We start from the raw sequence: 17,398 nt of genomic DNA, 5'->3' as shown, positions 1-17,398 counted from the left end.
TTTCAGTTAAATTTGGGGTTCATTTTTTCAGAATATCCACCAGAAATTTTGTCTTAGATTTTCCAGAGCTATAGTCATTTCTCTAAAATTTCTCTAAGCCAAATTTTCAGGGTGGTTTTTCTCAAAATGAAGAGGGACAAGTAAAGCTTCCTTTAATAGTTGGTAGCCCTTGCCTGGGCCGCTCGGGCGGCGAGGGGACGGAGCGCGGGCCCAGCTTTGTGTGCCGCGCTTTTGTGAATCGCCCGAGGGCTGGAGCCGCACGCAGCGTGGCGCGCGCTTCATACAGAACAGCCCGGAGCCTGAGCAGCACAGACCGAGAAAAGAGCGCAAGCCTCTCCCGGGAGCGCCGGCCCCTCCCCGCACAGCCCCTCCCCACACAGCCCCTTCCCGCACGGCCCCTTCCCGCACGGCCCCTCCCCGCACAGCCCCTCCCCGCAGCGCGACGGAACTAGCTACCTGAATAAGAATCCACCTCCGCCCCCTGTGTCAGGGCGGAAATTAGGCGCGGAAGAGACCGGCAACAGAACCCAAATAAAGGGAACCGCTTCAGAAGGGACCGGTGCAACAGATTAAAATCCCTGTAGAAACCACCGACTGACTACACCGGAAGGGCCTGTAGATATCGAGAAGTGTAAGCTGGAACGAGGAGCTATCTGAAGCTGAGCCGAACCCACATTGACCGCAACAGCTCCAGAGAAATTCCTAGATATATTTTTTCTTTTTCTTTTCTTTTCTTTTTTTTTTTTTTTTTTAAGTAAGGAAAAAAAAAAAAAAATTTTTTTTCTTTTTTCTTGGTTCTCTTTTATTTTCCTTTAAAAATTCCTTATTACTCCCCCATTACTCCTTAACTTTCATAGATTTTTACGATTTTTTTTAATTAGGCAAAACAATTTTTTTTCTCTTTCTTTTTTCTTTTTTTTTCTTTTTCTTCTTTTTCTTCTTTTTTTCTGTTCTTTTTTCTTCTTCTCTTCTATTTTCTTTTTCTTTTTCTCTTATTTCTTTTAAAGCCCTCTAGCACTCCTTTTACTGCGCCTTAATTTTCATTTTCAATCCACTATAACCTTACAGAAGAAAGGGAAAAAAAAAAAAAAAAAGAAGAGAAGCCCTATTTTTATACCAAACTTCATATATATTTCTAAAATTTCTTTTGTGTGTTTTGGTTTTTGTTTTTAATATAGTATTTTTAAGAGTCTAACCTCTACTCTAGATTTTTAATTATTGTTTTTCAGTATATGATATAAATTGTGAACATTTAAGAATCCAATATTCAGCTCCCATTTTTATTCACGAATGTGTTGATTATTCTCTCCCAATCTTGACTCTGTTTTCTACCTCAGAACACCTCTATTTCCTCCTTTCCCCTTCTCTTCCCAATCCAATTCTGTGAATCTTTGTGGGTATCTGGGCTACGGAGAACACTCTGGGATCAGACAACTTCATAGATCTGTCTCTCTCCTCTTGAGTCCCCCTCTTTCTCCTCCTGCCCATCTCTATCTCCCTCCTCCCTCTCCTCTTCTCCATGTAACTCGGTGAACCTCTCTGGGTATCCCTAACGGGGGAGAAACTTTCCACCATTAACATAGAAGTTTTATTATCAGTGCTGTATAGTTGGAGAAGTACTGAGACTACAGGAAGAATAAAACTGAAATCCAGAAGCAGGAGACTTAAGCCCAAAACCTGAGAACACCAGAAAACTCCTGACTACATGGATCTTTAAGTAATAAGTGACCGTACAAAAGCCTCCATACCTGCACCGAAACCAACCACCACCCAAGAGCCAATAAGTTTTAGAGCACGACATACCACGCAAATTCTCCAGCAACGCAGGAACATTGCCCTGAACGTCAACATACAGACAGCCCAAGGTCACACCTAACACATAGACCCATCTCAAAACTCATTACTGGGCACTCCATTGCTATCCAAAGAGAAGAAATCAAGATCCGCACACCAGAACACTGACGCAAGCTTCGCTAATCAGGAAACCTTGACAAGCCAATCGTCTAACCCCACCCACTGGGTAAAACCTCCACAATAAAAGGAACCACAGACCTGCAGAATACAGAAAGTCCACTCCAGACACAGCAATCTAAACAAGATGAAAAGGCAGAGAAATACCCAACAGGTAAAGGAACATGAAAAAAGCCCACCAAGTCAAACAAAAGAGGAGGAGATAGGGAATCTACCTGAAAAAGAATTTAGAATAATGATAATAAAAATGATCCAAAATCTTGAAAGCAAAATGGAGGTACAGATAAATAGCCTGGAGACAAAGATTGAAAAGATGCAAGAAATGTTTAATAAAGATCTAGAAGAAATAAAAAAGAGTCAATTAAAAATGAATAATGCAATGAATGAGATCAAAAACACTCTGGAGGGAACCAAGAGTAGAATAACGGAGACAGAAGATAGGATAAGTGAGGTAGAAGATAAAATGGTGGAAATAAATGAAGCAGAGAGGAAAAAAGAAAAAAGGATCAAAAGAAATGAGGACAACCTCAGGGACCTCTGGGACAATGTGAAACGCCCCAACATTCGAATCATAGGAGTCCCAGAAGAAGAAGACAAAAAGAAAGGCCATGAGAAAATACTCGAGGAGATAATAGCTGAGAACTTCCCTAAAATGGGGAAGGAAATAGCCACCCAAGTCCAAGAAACCCAGAGAGTCCCAAACAGGATAAACCCAAGGCGAAACACCCCAAGACACATATTAATCAAATTAACAAAGATCAAACACAAAGAACAAATACTAAAAGCAGCAAGGGAGAAACAACAAATAACACACAAAGGGATTCCTATAAGGATAACAGCTGATCTATCAATAGAAACCCTCCAGGCCAGAAGGGAATGGCAGGACATACTGAAAGTAATGAAAGAGAATAACCTACAACCTAGATTACTGTACCCAGCAAGGATCTCATTCAGATATGAAGGAGAATTCAAAAGCTTTACAGACAAGCAAAAGCTGAGAGAATTCAGCACCACCAAACCAGCTCTTCAACAAATGCTAAAGGATCTTCTCTAGACAGGAAATGCAGAAAGGTTGTATAAACGTGAACCCAAAACAACAAAGTAAATGACAACGGGACCACACCTATCAATAATTACCTTAAATGTAAATGGGTTGAATGCCCCAACCAAAAGACAAAGATTGGCTGAATGGATACAAAAACAAGACCCCTATATATGCTGTCTACAAGAGACCCACCTCAAAACAAGGGACACATACAGACTGAAAGTGAAGGGCTGGAAAAAAATATTTCACGCAAACGGAGACCAAAAGAAAGCAGGAGTCGCAATACTCATATCAGATAAACTAGACTTCCAAATAAAGGATGTGAAAAGAGACAAAGAAGGACACTACATAATGATCAAAGGATCAATCCAAGAAGAAGATATAACAATTATAAATATATATGCACCCAACATAGGAGCACCGCAATATGTACGGCAAACACTAACGAGTATGAAAGAGGAAATTAATAGTAACACAATAATAGTGGGAGACTTTAATACCCCACTCACAACCATGGATAGATCAACTAAACAGAAAATCAACAAGGAAACACAAACCTTAAATGATACAATGGACCAGCTAGACCTAATTGATATCTATAGGACATTTCACCCCAAAACAATCAACTTCACCTTTTTCTCAAGTGCACACGGAACCTTCTCCAGAATAGATCACATCCTGGGCCATAAATCTGGTCTTGGAAAATTCAAAAAAATTGAAATCATTCCAGTCATCTTTTCTGACCACAGTGCAGTAAGATTAGATCTCAATTACAGGAAAAAAATTGTTAAAAATTCTAACATATGGAGGCTAAATAACACGCTTCTGAATAACCAACAAATCATAGAAGAAATCAAAAAAGAAATCAAAGTATGTATAGAAATAAATGAAAATGAAAACACAACAACCCAAAACCTATGGGACACTGTAAAAGCAGTGCTAAGGGGAAGGTTCATAGCATTACAGGCACACATCAAGAAACAAGAAAAAAGCCAAATAAATAACCTAACTCTACACCTAAAGCAATTAGAGAAGGAAGAAATGAAGAACCCCAGGGTTAGCAGAAGGAAAGAAATCTTAAAAATTAGGGCAGAAATAAATGCGAAAGAAACTAAAGAGACCATAGCAAAAATCAACAAAGCTAAAAGCTGGTTTTTTGAAAAAATAAACAAAATTGACAAACCATTAGCAAGACTCATTAAGAAACAAAGAGAGAAGAACCAAATTAACAAAATAAGAAATGAAAAGGGTGAGATCACAACAGACAACACTGAAATACAAAGGATCATAAGAGACTACTACCAGCAGCTCTATGCCAATAAAATGGACAACTTGGATGAAATGGACAAATTCTTAGAAAAGTATAACTTTCCAAAACTGAACCAGGAAGAAATAGAAGATCTTAACAGAGTCATCACAAGCAAGGAAATCGAAACTGTAATCAGAAATCTTCCAGCAAACAAAAGCCCAGGACCAGATGGCTTCACAGCTGAATTCTACCAAAAATTTAGAGAAGAGCTAACACCTATCTTACTCAAACTCTTCCAGAAAATTGCAGAAGAAGGTAAACTTCCAAACTCATTCTATGAGGCCACCATCACCCTAATTCCAAAACCAGACAAAGATGCCACAAAAAAAGAAAACTACAGGCCAATATCACTGATGAACATAGATGCAAAAATCCTTAACAAAATTCTAGCAAACAGAATCCAACAACATATTAAAAAAATCATATACCATGACCAAGTGGGCTTTATCCCAGGAATGCAAGGATTCTTTAATATCCGCAAATCAATCAACGTAATACACCACATTAACAAATTGAAAGATAAAAACCATATGATTATCTCAATAGATGCAGAGAAAGCCTTTGACAAAATTCAACACTCATTTATGATTAAAACTCTCCAGAAAGCAGGAATAGAAGGAACATACCTCAACATAATAAAAGCTATATATGACAAACCCACAGCAAGCATCACCCTCAATGGTGAAAAATTGAAAGCATTTCCTCTGAAATCAGGAACAAGACAAGGATGCCCACTCTCACCACTACTATTCAACATAGTGTTGGAAGTTTTGGCCACAGCAATCAGAGCAGAAAAAGACATAAAAGGAATCCAGATAGGAAAAGAAGAAGTGAAACTCTCGCTGTTTGCAGATGACATGATCCTCTACATAGAAAACCCTAAAGACTCTACCAGAAAATTACTAGAGCTAATCAATGAATATAGTAAAGTTGCAGGATATAAAATTAACACACAGAAATCCCTTGCATTCCTATACACTAACAATGAAAAAACAGAAAGAGAAATTAAGGAAACAATACCATTCACCATTGCAACAAAAAGAATAAAATACTTAGGAGTATATCTACCTAAAGAAACAAAAGACCTATACATAGAAAACTATAAAACACTGATGAAAGAAATCAAAGAGGACACAAACAGATGGAGAAACATACCATGTTCATGGATTGGAAGAATCAATATTGTCAAAATGGCTATTCTACCCAAAGCAATCTATAGATTCAATGCAATCCCTATCAAGCTACCAACGGTATTTTTCACAGAACTAGAACAAATAATTTCACAATTTGTATGGAAATACAAAAAACCTCGAATAGCCAAAGTAATCTTGAGAAAGAAGAAAGGAACTGGAGGAATCAACCTGCCTGACTTCAGACTCTACTACAAAGCCACAGTCATCAAGACAGTATGGTACTGGCACAAAGACAGAAATATAGATCAATGGAACAGAATAGAAAGCCCAGAGATAAATCCACGAACCTATGGACACCTCATCTTTGACAAAGGAGGCAAGGATATACAATGGAAAAAAGACAATCTCTTTAACAAGTGGTGCTGGGAAAACTGGTCAACCACTTGTAAAAGAATGAAACTAGAACACTTCCTAACACCATACACAAAAATAAACTCAAAATGGATTAAAGATCTAAATGTAAGACCAGAAACTATCAAACTCCTAGAGGAGAACATAGGCAAAACACTCTCCGACATAAATCACAGCAAGATCTTCTATGACCCACCTCCCAGAATATTGGAAATAAAAGCAAAAATAAACAAATGGGACCTAATGAAAATTAAAAGCTTTTGCACAACAAAGGAAACTATAAGTAAGGTGAAAAGACAGCCCTCAGATTGGGAGAAAATAATAACAAATGAGGAAACAGACAAAGGATTAATCTCAAAAATATACAAGCAACTCCTGAAGCTCAATTCCAGAAAAATAAACGACCCAATCAAAAAATGGGCCAAAGAACTAAACAGACATTTCTCCAAAGAAGACATACAGATGGCTAACAAACACATGAAAAGATGCTCAACATCACTCATCATCAGAGAAATGCAAATCAAAACCACAATGAGGTACCATTACACACCAGTCAGGATGGCTGCTATCCAAAAGTCTACAAGCAATAAATGCTGGAGAGGGTGTGGAGAAAAGGGAACCCTCTTACACTGTTGGTGGGAATGCAAACTAGTACAGCCACTATGGAAAACAGTGTGGAGATTTCTTAAAAAACTGGAAATAGAACTGCCATATGACCCAGCAATACCACTTCTAGGCATACACACTGAGGAATCCAGATCTGAAAGAGACACGTGCACCCCAATGTTCATCGCAGCACTGTTTATAATAGCCAGGACATGGAAGCAACCCAGATGCCCATCAACAGATGAATGGATAAGGAAGCTGTGGTACATATACACCATGGAATATTACTCAGCCGTTAAAAAGAATTCATTTGAATCAGTTCTAATGAGATGGATGAAACTGGAGCCCATTATACAGAGTGAAGTAAGCCAGAAAGATAAAGAACATTACAGTATACTAACACATATATACGGAATTTAGATAGATGGTGGCGATAACCCTATATGCAAAACAGAAAAAGAGACACAGAAGTACAGAACAGACTTTTGAACTCTGGGGGAGAACGTGAGGGTGGGATGTTTTGAAAGAACAGCATGTATACTATCTATGGTGAAACGGACCACCAGCCCAGGTGGGATGCATGAGTCAGGTGCTCTTGCCTGGTGCACTGGGAGGACCCTGAGGAGTCGGGTGGAGAGGGAGGTGGGAGGGGGGATCGGGATGGGGAATACGTGTAACTATATGGCTGATTCATGTCAATGTATGACAAAACCCACTGAAATGTTGTAAAGTGATTGGCCTCCAAACTAATAAAATAATATTAAAAAAAAAAAAATAAAAAAAAAAAAAAAATAGTTGGTAGCCTTATAGAATCTCTAAATACGTGCCTTCCAAATGGAGTGGTCTCTACAGCATGTCCGTTAGATTCAGTTCATGTGGGTCAGTATCTAGATTTTTTTCTTTTTCTCATTGAAGTCCACAGCTCTCACTAAATTTGTGGACAACTTCCAACATTGCTTCAATTTACATTTAAGTTACTCTCAAACTATGTAAATGTACATCTGTTAAATTGTCCATATCTCTTAGAGCTCTGTCTGATCTGTGACCATGTCCCAAAAGTCAAGCTAATACAAACTACAAAGATTTTTAAAGTGCTTCTACCAGATCTTAGGGCAATTACTATAGTTAATATATGTTGTATTAAATGAATGAATGAGCTTATTTAACTTTAGGTCTTTTCATATCAAGAATATATATCAAATGCATTAAATAACTGAGTTACTAAGTACATGCTGTCAAAATCTGACAGTTATTTTTCTAACTGCTAGCAGTACCTATCACATCTTTGAATATTTTCTATTCTGACAGGTTCTTCATAGAATTCGGCTGTGTGAGATATGTCAGTCATGGTGACAATCACTGGATTTTCTTAAATATCTATTTTTCATGTTTCTCAGTACTTTAAAAAATTTGGATATTCACTTGACTTTTAGAAACATAGTCTCAGCACAGTATGAAAAACCCAGTTAATAACTAAAACCATTTATTCAAACCTCAGTTCAATTCTAAAGAGTAATGAAACATAAGGCCTGCATAGCTTATTTCCTGTTGGTAGACAAGAGTAGGAACAGCAGGACTTACAGATTGTTTTGTTGATCCCCCTACCCATGCACAATATAACCTGTGATCTAAGCAGGTGGGAAGCCATTTGTTCAGCCAAGAATGTGTGTTTATCTGGGATAGATAGAAAGATACATAGATGAGTTCAGTTCAGTTCAGTTGCTCAGTCGTGTCCGACTCTTTGGGACCCCGTGGACTGCATCATGCTAGGCTTTCCTGTCCATCACCAACTCCCAGAGCCTACTCAAACTCATGTCCATCACGTCAGTGATGCCATCCATCCATCTCATCCTCTGACGTCCCCTTCTCCCTCCGCCTTCAATCTTTCCCAGCATCAGGGTCTTTTCCAATGAGTTGATTCTTCACATCAAATACATAGATAGAAATAGTACCAATGATATTAGCACTTTCTCCTTTCTTGATATTTCTATTTCTGATTCTGTTACTGAAGCTTACTTTCTATTTCTAGTAAGTTGCTGGGAGGTGGAATTGAAAGCATGGCAATCACAGAAGCTTTTGGAGGTAGGTAAAAGCTTAATATTTTGTTATGTGAAAAATATATGTATGTATACACACCCATATCAATGTATACACACCCATATCAAGGTAAATTGTATCTGTTTTGGAACTTATGATGAAATATCAGTCATCATAATGCAAGATCTTTCTGGGTTACAAATAAAATATTTTCCGACATTAACAGATGAGTTTTATTGACATTTTTCATCTTTTTATCTCTGATTTCTTTAGAAGAAAATTTTTTCCTCTCATACCTTCAGAAATTAGTTGTATAATGAGATTTATCTTATTAATATTTTTAAGAAATGCATATTTCAGGAACATAGAGAATAGATTTTCTTTTTGTTGTATCCTCTGTTAAAAAAAAAGTTGGCAATTCCCTGGCAGTCCAGAGGTCAGGACTGCATTCTCACTGCTAGGGGCCGGGTTTGATCCCTGCTTGGGGAACTAAAATCCCACAGGCCTCATAGTGCAGCCAAAATAAAATCCATGCATAGCTATTTTATGTACTGCTCCTGACAGTTACCATTATTTTCAGTCCTCAGAGAACCAAATGTGTTTTTTTGTTTGTTTGTTCAGTGTTGATGTTTCTGCTGACTTGGAGAAACAAATCTTTGTTTATTTATGTTGACTCCCAGTCTTAATGGCTTGTTGTTGTTTGGTCACTAAATCATGTCTGATGCTTTGCGACCCCAAGGACTATAACTCACCAGGCTCCTCTGTCCATGGGAGTTCCCAAGCAAGAATACTGGAATGATTACCATTTCCTTCTCCAAGGGATCTTCCCCACCCAGGAACTGAACTGCATTTCCTGCATTGCAGGCAGATTCTTTACCACTGAGCCACCTGGGAGACCCATTTGAATGACTTAACCTTCTTGTATGTTTATTGATATTTGTGAACATATTTCTTGATTTTAATCTGTTGAAGTTCAGTAGGCCTAAATTGGTATAGTGGGGATGTTTTTCTCTAGATAGTATTTGCTTTTGTTGGTAGCTAGGAGATACCACCAATCTGAGGATCCCCCTGGGATTCCCCTTGAGGATCTCAGATCAGTGGGAAAACCCCAGGTTCTCTTTCCTGTGGTGGAGCCTTACACTTTCATTTACATGACTATTCCTAAGAAGAATTTGAGTTTTACTATCTTCTAAAGGACAGTTCTGAAAAAGAAAACCTTCAAAAAGTTCTTTTTATTACTGGTATTCATATATGCAGAATCCATTCATGATACAGAGGTACTTGTGTGTGAGATTTGACAGTTGGAAAAGGAAACCATACCTTGAGACCATATCTATTCTTTATGAAAGTAATCTAAAAATTAACTATTTTTTTCTTTCTATGTTTCACAGAATTTAGAACTGGAAAAACCCAACTCTCTCATACCCTCTGTGGTAAGGCTATATAACAACAATGATAGCAATAATAATAATAATCATAGCCATTACTTACTAATCTACTTTGTGCCTGGTACTTTACATAATCTCATATAATCTGAACAGACTTGCAAATAATCTCAGAGAGATTACTTAACTCCCCACGGTTGTACAAATACCAGAACTGGTCTGTGAATGTGTGATATGTGAGGTCATGCTGTATGTACTGCACTCTGAACACCTGAATGGAAATAGGGAGGAGGTAAATGGATTTATGAATGTATTGGTGGAGAGAGGTATTTATTCATGGCCTCGATTTTTCTTATTCTGTCTTTTGTATATCGTGTTTATAAGAATATCACAGAATCTATTGAGGCTTTAGAATTCCTTACTTTCCACAGAGTAAGGGTGGAACTAAAAAAGACTTAAAATAAGCAAAAATATCTCCTTTTACAAAAAGTCATTGTACTGCATTTCTTAGACCTAAGTAGAAGAAACATGGGTAAGTGTTTAGTAAGGGGATTCTGGAATCCAAATAGCTCTACACTTAATAGCTGCATGACCTTGGTTAAGTTGCTTCACCTTTCAGATTTTCTCCATCAGTAAAATAGGAATAATGATAGGGCCATTTTAGGATTGTTTTGAAAAATAAATGAAATAATGTGTGTACTTAATGTAAAGTAATTCCTTAGTGTTAATACTGCATATAAAGAAAATGCATTTAAAATTAATGCATACATTAATTGAAAAGTTACTTAAATGAGTTACATAGCATAAATTATATTTGTGATTATTTCTTATAGGAAGAAAGTAATGTTTAAATTCCACCTCTGTTCCTTTTAAAAATTTTTGTATTAAAATATGGTTGATTTACTGTGTTGTGCCAATCTCTGCTGTATTGCCAAGTGACTCATTTATGCACATATATACCTTCTTTTCTATTATGGTTTATTGCAGAATGTTAAATATAGTTCCCTGTGCTATACATTAGGACCTTGTTATTCTACTTCTGTTCTTTAAGAGAACTAAATTTCATGAATATCTCCCATGGTGAAAGATACTGACATGCTTTGCTGAATTACTGTTATGCTGGAAGAATACTTATAAGTTTACCACTGGTTAGTAATATAAAAATATAGCATGCTATTTAGAAACTACTATTTACTAGATGGCTAGAGAGTTGCAACCAGAATAAATCCCATGTTAATTTGTATATCCATTTGTACAGAGTTCATTCACTCTTGTTAATATTAATTAATTTTTAATTGCTTCCTAGTGACAGCTCAACTTCCAGGAGCAGGTGGCTACTCAGGAGGAAAGATTATCTTCATCGATACAGAAAATACTTTGTAACCCTTTTATTTATGCAAATTGCTAACATAATAGTGTGATATAGTACTATTACTATAAAAGAGCATTTGTTTGAAATATGTCATTTTTATAACTATCCTATATAAACCAATAATAATGAAAAAAAAGCAAGAGGAAACAGTTGCTAGTTGAGTTCTCAAATCACTTTTTTCTTTCAAATATTTTTAAGAATTATTTATTTTTTTATTGACAGAGTTGATTTACAATGTCATGTTTCAGGTATATAGGAAAGTGACCCAGTTATATATATATACACATATGTATATATGTATACATACATATATGTATGTATATACACACACACACACACATACACACACATATGTATATCTGTACACACATATATTGTTGTGGTTGTTCAGTCACCAAGTCGTGTCCAACTCTTGTGACCCCATGGTTTATAGCCCACCAGGCTCCTCTGCCCATGGGATTTTCCAGGCAAGAATATTGGAGTGGCTTGCAATTTCCTTCTCCAGGGGATCTTCCCAGCCCAGGGATCAAACCTGCATCTCCCAAATTAGCAAGTGGATTCTTTACCACTGAGCCACCAGGGAAGCCCATATACATACATATGTATACATGTGTGAGTGTTAATTGCTTAGTTGTGTCTGATTCTTTGTGACCCCGTGGACTGTAGCCTGCCAGGCTCCTCTGTCCATGGAGTTCTCCAGGCAAGAATCCTGGAGTGGGTAGCCATTCCCTTCTCCAGGGGATTTTCCCAACCCAGGGATCGAACCTAGGTCTCCTGCATTTCAGGCAGATTGTTTACTGTTTGAGCCACCGGGGAAGCCCATATGTATACATATATATATATGTGTGTGTGTGTACATATATATACATGTGTTCTTTTTCAGATTCTTTCCCTTATAGGTTATTATAAAATAAATGAATATAGTTCCCTGTGCTATACAGTAGGCAGTAGGTCCTTGTTGGTTATCTGTTTTATATAGCGTATATATATTAATTCCAAACTCCTAATTTATCCCTCCCCACCACTTTTTCCTCTTTGGTAACCATGATTTTGTTTTCTATGATCAAATCACGTTTTATTTAAAAAGGTTTCACTTCTCCAAATGGGTTTGGTATAAAATTAACAAAACAAATACATGAGAGGAAATTATGTCTTATTTGTTTTTAATCCTCCTACTTCTCTAAAGATTTAGCTTAATAATTAGAAGATTGTTGACTCATTTAAAGTCATTGTCTGAAATAAAGGAAAGGTCTGAATTGAACAAAAGTATGAAAGGAAAAAAGAACCTATTTGGGTAACAAAAAGAATTGCAGTTTCGTTGAAGTATTAAGTTAGTTCGGAATGCAAGGCTGGAAATGTGACTGTTAGACATGAAGGGCCTTAAAACTGGATGATGGGTGTAAATTGGATACTTTTGTAGTATTCTGGGAAAATAATGAGATTTGATGACTATACTTGATAGACAAAGGGAAGAGAGGTTTGGGAAACCATTCATAGGTTTGTCTACATACTCAAAGAGTAATGATTACAGAATTGGGAAGCTCATGTTTCAGAGGGAAAAATGATGTTTCGTTTTAATATGTTGAATATAAGGTACAGAAGGACATTTATATGGCAGTTGAAAATGTTGGACTCAGCTTGATGTGAATGAAACAGCCAGGGAAAAGCAAGAGAGTTTACAGGAAGAGAACTGAAAGCATAACTTTGGGGTGTGCCTGTGTCTAGGAAGAGGGGATAGACGAAGTAAGAGGATATCTGGTTGTGGATACCAAGAATAAGGAAAATTTCAAAAGAGGATTGGGACTTCCCTTGTGGTCCAGTGGTTAAGAATCTGCCTTTCAAGGCAGAGGATGTGGGTTCCATCCCTGGTCAGGGAACTAAGATTCCACATGTCCTGGGGCAACTAAGCCCTCGCCACAACAGAAGAACGTGCTCAGGTAACCTGCCTGCCACAACTAAGACCCCATGCCGCCAAAAAAAAATTTTTTTTAAGAAGAAAAGGGGTTCCACACAGAGGGTACAAACTGAGAAAGATCACTGAAATTTGCAATTAGGAGTTCAAGAGACCATATGCAGTAAAGAAAGATGATGGAAGCTTGTTGCAAATAAACAGTAAGGAATTGAGGTAGTGTGTAATTAACCAATAAATAGAAGAAATAACGATAGTTTGAGGAGCTATCAGGTTCAGAAGACATTCCTTTTAACAATAGAACTGTAGCAAGAAGTACTCAGCTGGAGTTCAACTAGTTTCAGAAATAGTTGATTAAATATGGTTCTTTGAGAGGGAGGAATTGTTCTTGCAGAATATCTGCCACTGTTTGGCAATTTGGATTTTATCCAGAATGGTAGAAACAGCTAAGAGCCAGGTCATGTGTAAGAAGGAATGCAGAGGAACAAGGACATGCAAGGGCCCAAGTGAAATGTTCTTTCTTTCAGTGTCTCTTACATGTATACTGCTCTATCTTGATATTTTTCTTTGTATGTACTTATATTTGTATGTGCATAATTATATTTTACACTTACTTATGGCATAAATTATCCTTAAATCCTCCATAGTGCCTTGCACTGGTAATTGGTTAATATGCTGATAATTTCATATGCTGATCTGCTAAAAAACATTTGTAAATTGGTTTGAACTTCCCTTTAGTGTAAGCCCAACTTTCCATTACTGGGTATATAGTCACCTGGTTTTATAAAAACTGATAGTCACCTGGTTTTATAAAAAGAATTTTTTTTTATCTCTTCCAATTCCTTGTCGTCTTTGATTTGTCTACCAATAACATTTCAGTATACTCAGCAGCAATAGAAGATTTTAGTGGCTGTCATTGTAGCTCTGAAGAAAGCATATATAGTGCTGTAGGATGACTGGGAAATACTAAAGACAGTTTAGCATTTACTGAACTAGTTCCAAGTGTCACAAATAAGATTATAAATGGTCCTTGCTTTATAGTTACTTCTAAGCTTCCCTGGTAGCTCAGCTGGTAAAGAATCCACCTACAATGCAGGAGACCACAGTTTGAGCCCTGGGTAGGGAAGATCCCCTGGAGAAGGGATAAGCTGCCCACTCCAGTATTTTTCGGCTTCCCTGGTGGCTCAGGGAGAAGGCAATGGCAACCCACTCCAGTACTCTTGCCTGGAAAATCCCATGGACGGAGGAGCCTGGTAGGCTGCAGTCCATGGGGTCTCGAAGAGTTGGACACGACTGAGCGACTTCACTTTCACTTTTCACTTTCATGCATTGGAGAAGGAAATGGCAACCCACTCCAGTGTTCTTGCCTGGAGAATCCCAGGAGCAGCGGAGTCTGGTGGGCTGCCGTCTGTGGGGTCGCACAGAGTCGTACACCACTGAAGCAACTTAGCAGCAGCCACAGCTGATGGCTCAGACAGTAAAGAAACCACCTGTAATGCGGGAGACCTGGGTTCGATCCCTGAGTTGGGAAGATCCCCTGGAGGAGGGCATGGCAACCCACTCCAGTATTCTTGCCTGGAGAATCCCCATGGACAGAGGAGGCTGGCGAGCTGCAGTCCATGGGGTCATAAAGAGTCGTAAAGGACACGACTGAGCGACTAAGCACAGCACAGCATAGTGTGACCAGTATTAACACAAATACTGTAAACAAAGTGAAGGGAGTCCTTGGACATGCATTTTATCTTACGTCATCTTAGAAAATACTGGGGTCACCAAAGACCTAAAAAAGTGTTAATACTCTTTATAAAAAAATACTCTTTATAGTCTAGATAGATATAAGTGATTATTAGCATCTTCCAGAATACCTTTCCAGGTACACCGAATTTGTCCCCTCTATGAATTTACTAATTTCAGAATGCTATTACAACTCCTTTAGAAGTGGATTTTTAAACCCAAAACAAATGAAAAACTATATGACGATAATTCCTGTCTGTACCCTTAAAGTGACTTTTTTGATCCTTTGGTTCATGTAGTCAAATTTATCATTTATTGGCAACACGTGATTAGTGGTAAATGAAACTGTTGGGTGTTGAACAAGTGAGGAACATGGAGTGAATTAATTCACTTGGAAGTGACTTGAATTATAATTCAGTGATATTATCTTCATAGAAGAGATTTATTTTTATAGAACTGAGAACAAAAAAGATTCAAAAATCTTAATTTCTAGTTTTTCTCTTATAACTGATTTGCTGCCTACCCCTGAGTCATTTACCTAATCTCTGTCCATGTCCTCATTTGTAAAATGTAATATAGGCCATAAGAACTCACTTCCAAGATTGTTGTTTAGATTAGATAATTTAATATTTAAATTCATTACTGTCTCATTATTTCTATCACTGTGATTACTACCTAATTAAGGCATTTAGGAAAAATGAACTCTGATATAGATTTTAGGTGTTTATTAGCATCCTCAGAATACCTATGCAGGTAGAGTGTTTTGCCTCTCTTCAATACACTTACTTAGAGCATTATTGTTTGTAGTTGTCTAAACTTTTTGGAATTGATTTATTGGATCCTTAATCTGGCATACTCCAGCCGTCCAGATCGCCTTCGGGACATTGCTGATCGCTACAATGTAGACCATAATGCAGTCCTGGACAATGTACTTTATGCACGTGCATATACTAGTAAGAACTCCCTGCAATTGGATGCTTAGGCTGTTTTAAGATTGGCAGCATTGATGTATTATTTGAGTGATACTTATATTTTGACATTATTCTTTTTTCTATTTTACTTTTCTCCAGATTTATTTAGTCAGTCCACAGATTTTATTATCTAAGTCCTTAGACATTAATTTGCTCTCAAATTACTTCTTATTCTATGTCTTTGAAATGGAGAGTAACATTCTTTTGGATAAGGTATCATTTGATATGTATGCTGCCATATTTAATAAAGTCATAATTAAGAAAATCCTTCAGGGGCTGTCTTTTGCCAAGTTCCAAGGACATACATGATCTTAGTCTCTGCTTCTTCTAGCTTTTATAACATTTTCCCACTGCACTTCCCATCAGGTGAACATCAGATGGAGCTACTTGATTATGTAGCAGCAAAGTTCCATGAAGAAGCTGGCATCTTTAAGCTACTGGTACAAGCTTTTAAATACTGTTCAATCTGTAGCTATTTAACATGTTATCTTTCTTCTGTTGATTCCAATTCAAATTAACTTCCATTTCCAAATGCACTATTTATTTTTACATTAATTTTGTACAGATCATTGATTCAATAATGGCACTTTTCCGAGTGGATTTCAGTGGTCGTGGGGAGTTGGCTGAACGGCAGCAAAAACTGGCCCAGATGTTGTCACGACTCCAAAAAATCTCAGAAGGTAGATGTTTAAAATAAACGATGATATCAGAATAGCATCTGTGACTGTTTGCTGGATAAGCTTTGCAGAGAAGCTCAGAATAATGTCAGGAGACAATCTATTTTTAAAAAATAAAATTTCCTTCATGGGGATACAACACTTTTTTAAAACCAGAAATACTGATTCTAAAACAATAAAGTACTTAAATAATATAACAATAACTTTGTGTTAACAGTGAAAAAACAGGAATGTAATCTTGTTTATCAGAGAAATTCATGGCACAGTGTTTTTCTAAACTCTGAAATCTAAACAATGAACTTTTAATATTTATATTGCCATTCTCTTAGTTTGTTAATTTTATTTCTTGATGCAGAATATAATGTAGCTGTGTTTGTGACCAATCAAATGACTGCTGACCCAGGAGCAACTATGACGTAAGCCCCAATATTCTGCTTTTGTATTTCACAAAAGTTAGTATCAAAAGGGTTAGAGTGGAAAAAAAGTAGAGTGTAGAATAGGAAATAATTCCAAAATGATCAGTCTTGATATGGTGTCACAAATCATGTTTTTCACAGTGCATATTACTTCATAATTGCAAATATCACTTATTTGTTATCCAGATCTATTTGTCTCTAGTTCTTTATAAAACAAAGCAATATTTTAACTATTTTCAGAGATATTTGGGGTTCTTTTTTGTCTGAGATTAAAGGATATTGGAGAAGAATAAGAAAAAATCTTGGAAATAAAAACTTACATACAAGATACATGAATAGTTTCTTACAGGGAGGGGAGGTGACATTAATTATGTGCAGGAAGTGATGTGGAGACTTCTGTCACCAAAGATACATGAGTGGTT

The 17,398-nt window shown here is 37.1% G+C and overlaps 1 protein-coding gene across 1 annotated transcript in view; it reads left to right on the top strand.

The window, feature by feature from the left end:
- DMC1 (DNA meiotic recombinase 1) overlaps window positions 1-17,398 on the top strand; it is a 43,142-nt gene that overhangs the window by 10,323 nt on the left and 15,421 nt on the right. The window contains exons 6-12 of the mRNA XM_065923773.1: window positions 8,505-8,557; window positions 9,904-9,945; window positions 11,204-11,276; window positions 15,774-15,865; window positions 16,250-16,323; window positions 16,449-16,563; window positions 16,916-16,976. Coding sequence (XP_065779845.1) covers window positions 8,505-8,557; window positions 9,904-9,945; window positions 11,204-11,276; window positions 15,774-15,865; window positions 16,250-16,323; window positions 16,449-16,563; window positions 16,916-16,976 — 510 coding nt within the window. The remainder of the gene's footprint in view (window positions 1-8,504; window positions 8,558-9,903; window positions 9,946-11,203; window positions 11,277-15,773; window positions 15,866-16,249; window positions 16,324-16,448; window positions 16,564-16,915; window positions 16,977-17,398) is intronic.

Source organism: Muntiacus reevesi, chromosome 1 (assembly GCF_963930625.1).
Source record: "Muntiacus reevesi chromosome 1, mMunRee1.1, whole genome shotgun sequence".
Taxonomy (NCBI): domain Eukaryota; kingdom Metazoa; phylum Chordata; class Mammalia; order Artiodactyla; family Cervidae; genus Muntiacus; species Muntiacus reevesi.
The sequence above is the reverse complement of the archived record's forward strand: the minus strand, read 5'-3'. Positions and strand labels throughout refer to the sequence as shown.